Source organism: Belonocnema kinseyi, chromosome 7 (genome assembly GCF_010883055.1).
Source record: "Belonocnema kinseyi isolate 2016_QV_RU_SX_M_011 chromosome 7, B_treatae_v1, whole genome shotgun sequence".
NCBI classification, from domain to species: Eukaryota; Metazoa; Arthropoda; class Insecta; order Hymenoptera; family Cynipidae; genus Belonocnema; species Belonocnema kinseyi.
In genome coordinates this window covers 126,993,957-126,995,674 of record NC_046663.1, presented here as the reverse complement: position 1 = coordinate 126,995,674, position 1,718 = coordinate 126,993,957, and the positions used below count along the sequence as shown (strand labels likewise).

The following is a 1,718-nucleotide window of genomic DNA, read 5'->3' as shown; positions in this document are numbered from 1 at the left end:
CCCTACTCAGAACGCTGAATTGCAATTACGATACAACCCAGTTTTTGCTCATTTTTCAAAGTTTGATGATTTATATGACGAGATTCAACCGATTGATAATGAAACAGATCACAGCCCCGATAAAAAAACCATTTAGGATCTTTTCTTCCAAACCCTTGCAAAAGCTCAAAAATATGTTACACCTCTCGCATCTCAATCTAATATTAGTTCACATACTGTAAATCATGACATGATTTCAAATCCGGGTATCGCGAATGGATCAGTTGCATCCGACAGTAGAAGGAATCTAAAACTACCTCAAGCTGAATTACCTTCTTTTAGCGGCAAAGTGGAAGACTGGTTATCATTTAGAGATTCTTTTACCACAATGATTATTAACCGTGATGACGTAAGTAATGTAGAAAAACTGCAATATTTGAAATCCGCGCTTAAAGATCAGGCATTACGTAAAATTCAAGTTTTGGCTATTACGAACGAAAATTTCGATCGCGCATGGAATCTTCTACGAAAATCATATGAAGATAAACGTACTCTGATATCACGTCATCTTAGTTTATTGCTACGATTACCGGTTCAAGAAACAGAATCCTATCAGGGACTGATCGCTCTTGCTGATGAATCGCAGCAGCATCTTCAGTCACTAGCTTCATTAGGGGTAAATGTCAGTCATGAAATGATAGTAGCTATTCTTGAAGAAAAACTTCATAAATCTTCCTTGGAAAAATGGGATGAAACCATTAAAATTGGAGAATTTCCAAAATTAGAAGATTTAACTGATTTTTTATATAGAACTGCAGCGCGTATTTCTAAGCGCAAAAACGATAATACTGCTAAGGATGCTACTGATAAGGATTCTCCTCCTTCTAAAAAACGTAAAGATGATGGGAAACGTCAGGTTTTCGTGACTGCCACATCCAATAAATGCCCTCTTTGTACCGAGCCTCATTATCTATTTAAATGCAGCAAATTCTTAGCGTTGACGGTGGAGGAGCGTATCAAGGTGGTAAAGGATGCACATTTATGTTTCAATTGTTTGCGTAATCATAAAGCGAGGGATTGTAAATTTGGTACTTGTAAAAAGTGTGGGAAGCGTCACAATACTTTATTACACTTCACCAAGGCACAAGATTCGAAAAAATCCAGTGAATTGTGACAATTAACGCCTGTCCCTGAAATCACTTTGAAGTCTCTAGTTTCTTCGCCAGCTTGTCAGCTAATGACGAGTGCGATAGTTCAAGTATTTGACAACAAGAAAAATCAAACAAAGGCACGAATATTACTTGATACTTGCTCAACCATGAATTTTGTGACAATAGACCTCATAAAGAAATTAAAAATTCCCAATATAACTGATTTAGTTCCGAATCAAGTAATATCACGCGAGAATCTTCGAATTCCTAAAAATATACTACTCGCTGATCCCAATTTTCACATACCCAGAACAATTGACATGTTGATCGGCGCAGGTACAAGTCTATCTTTATTATCGATAGGTTCCATAAATTTATCTCAAAACGGCAATGACCTTTATTTACAAAAAACTCGATTAGGTTGGGTAATTGGCGGAAGTTTAGATTGTTCAAAAAATTCTAAAATCATAAAATCTAATAACTGCCTAGCAACCGATTTGAAAGCGATAATTGAGAAATTTTGGTCAGTAGAGGAATTTTTGTCTCAATCAACACTTTCGCAGGAAGAGATCGATTGCGAGGAACATT

The 1,718-nt window shown here is 36.4% G+C and overlaps 1 protein-coding gene across 1 annotated transcript; it reads left to right on the top strand.

Moving 5' to 3' along the window:
* Window positions 1-229: 229 nt before the first annotated feature.
* Window positions 230-1,153, top strand: LOC117176677. Its single transcript, XM_033366930.1, has one exon. The coding sequence runs from the start codon at window positions 230-232 to the stop codon at window positions 1,151-1,153; it is 924 nt and encodes a 307-aa protein (XP_033222821.1).
* Window positions 1,154-1,718: the final 565 nt, after the last annotated feature.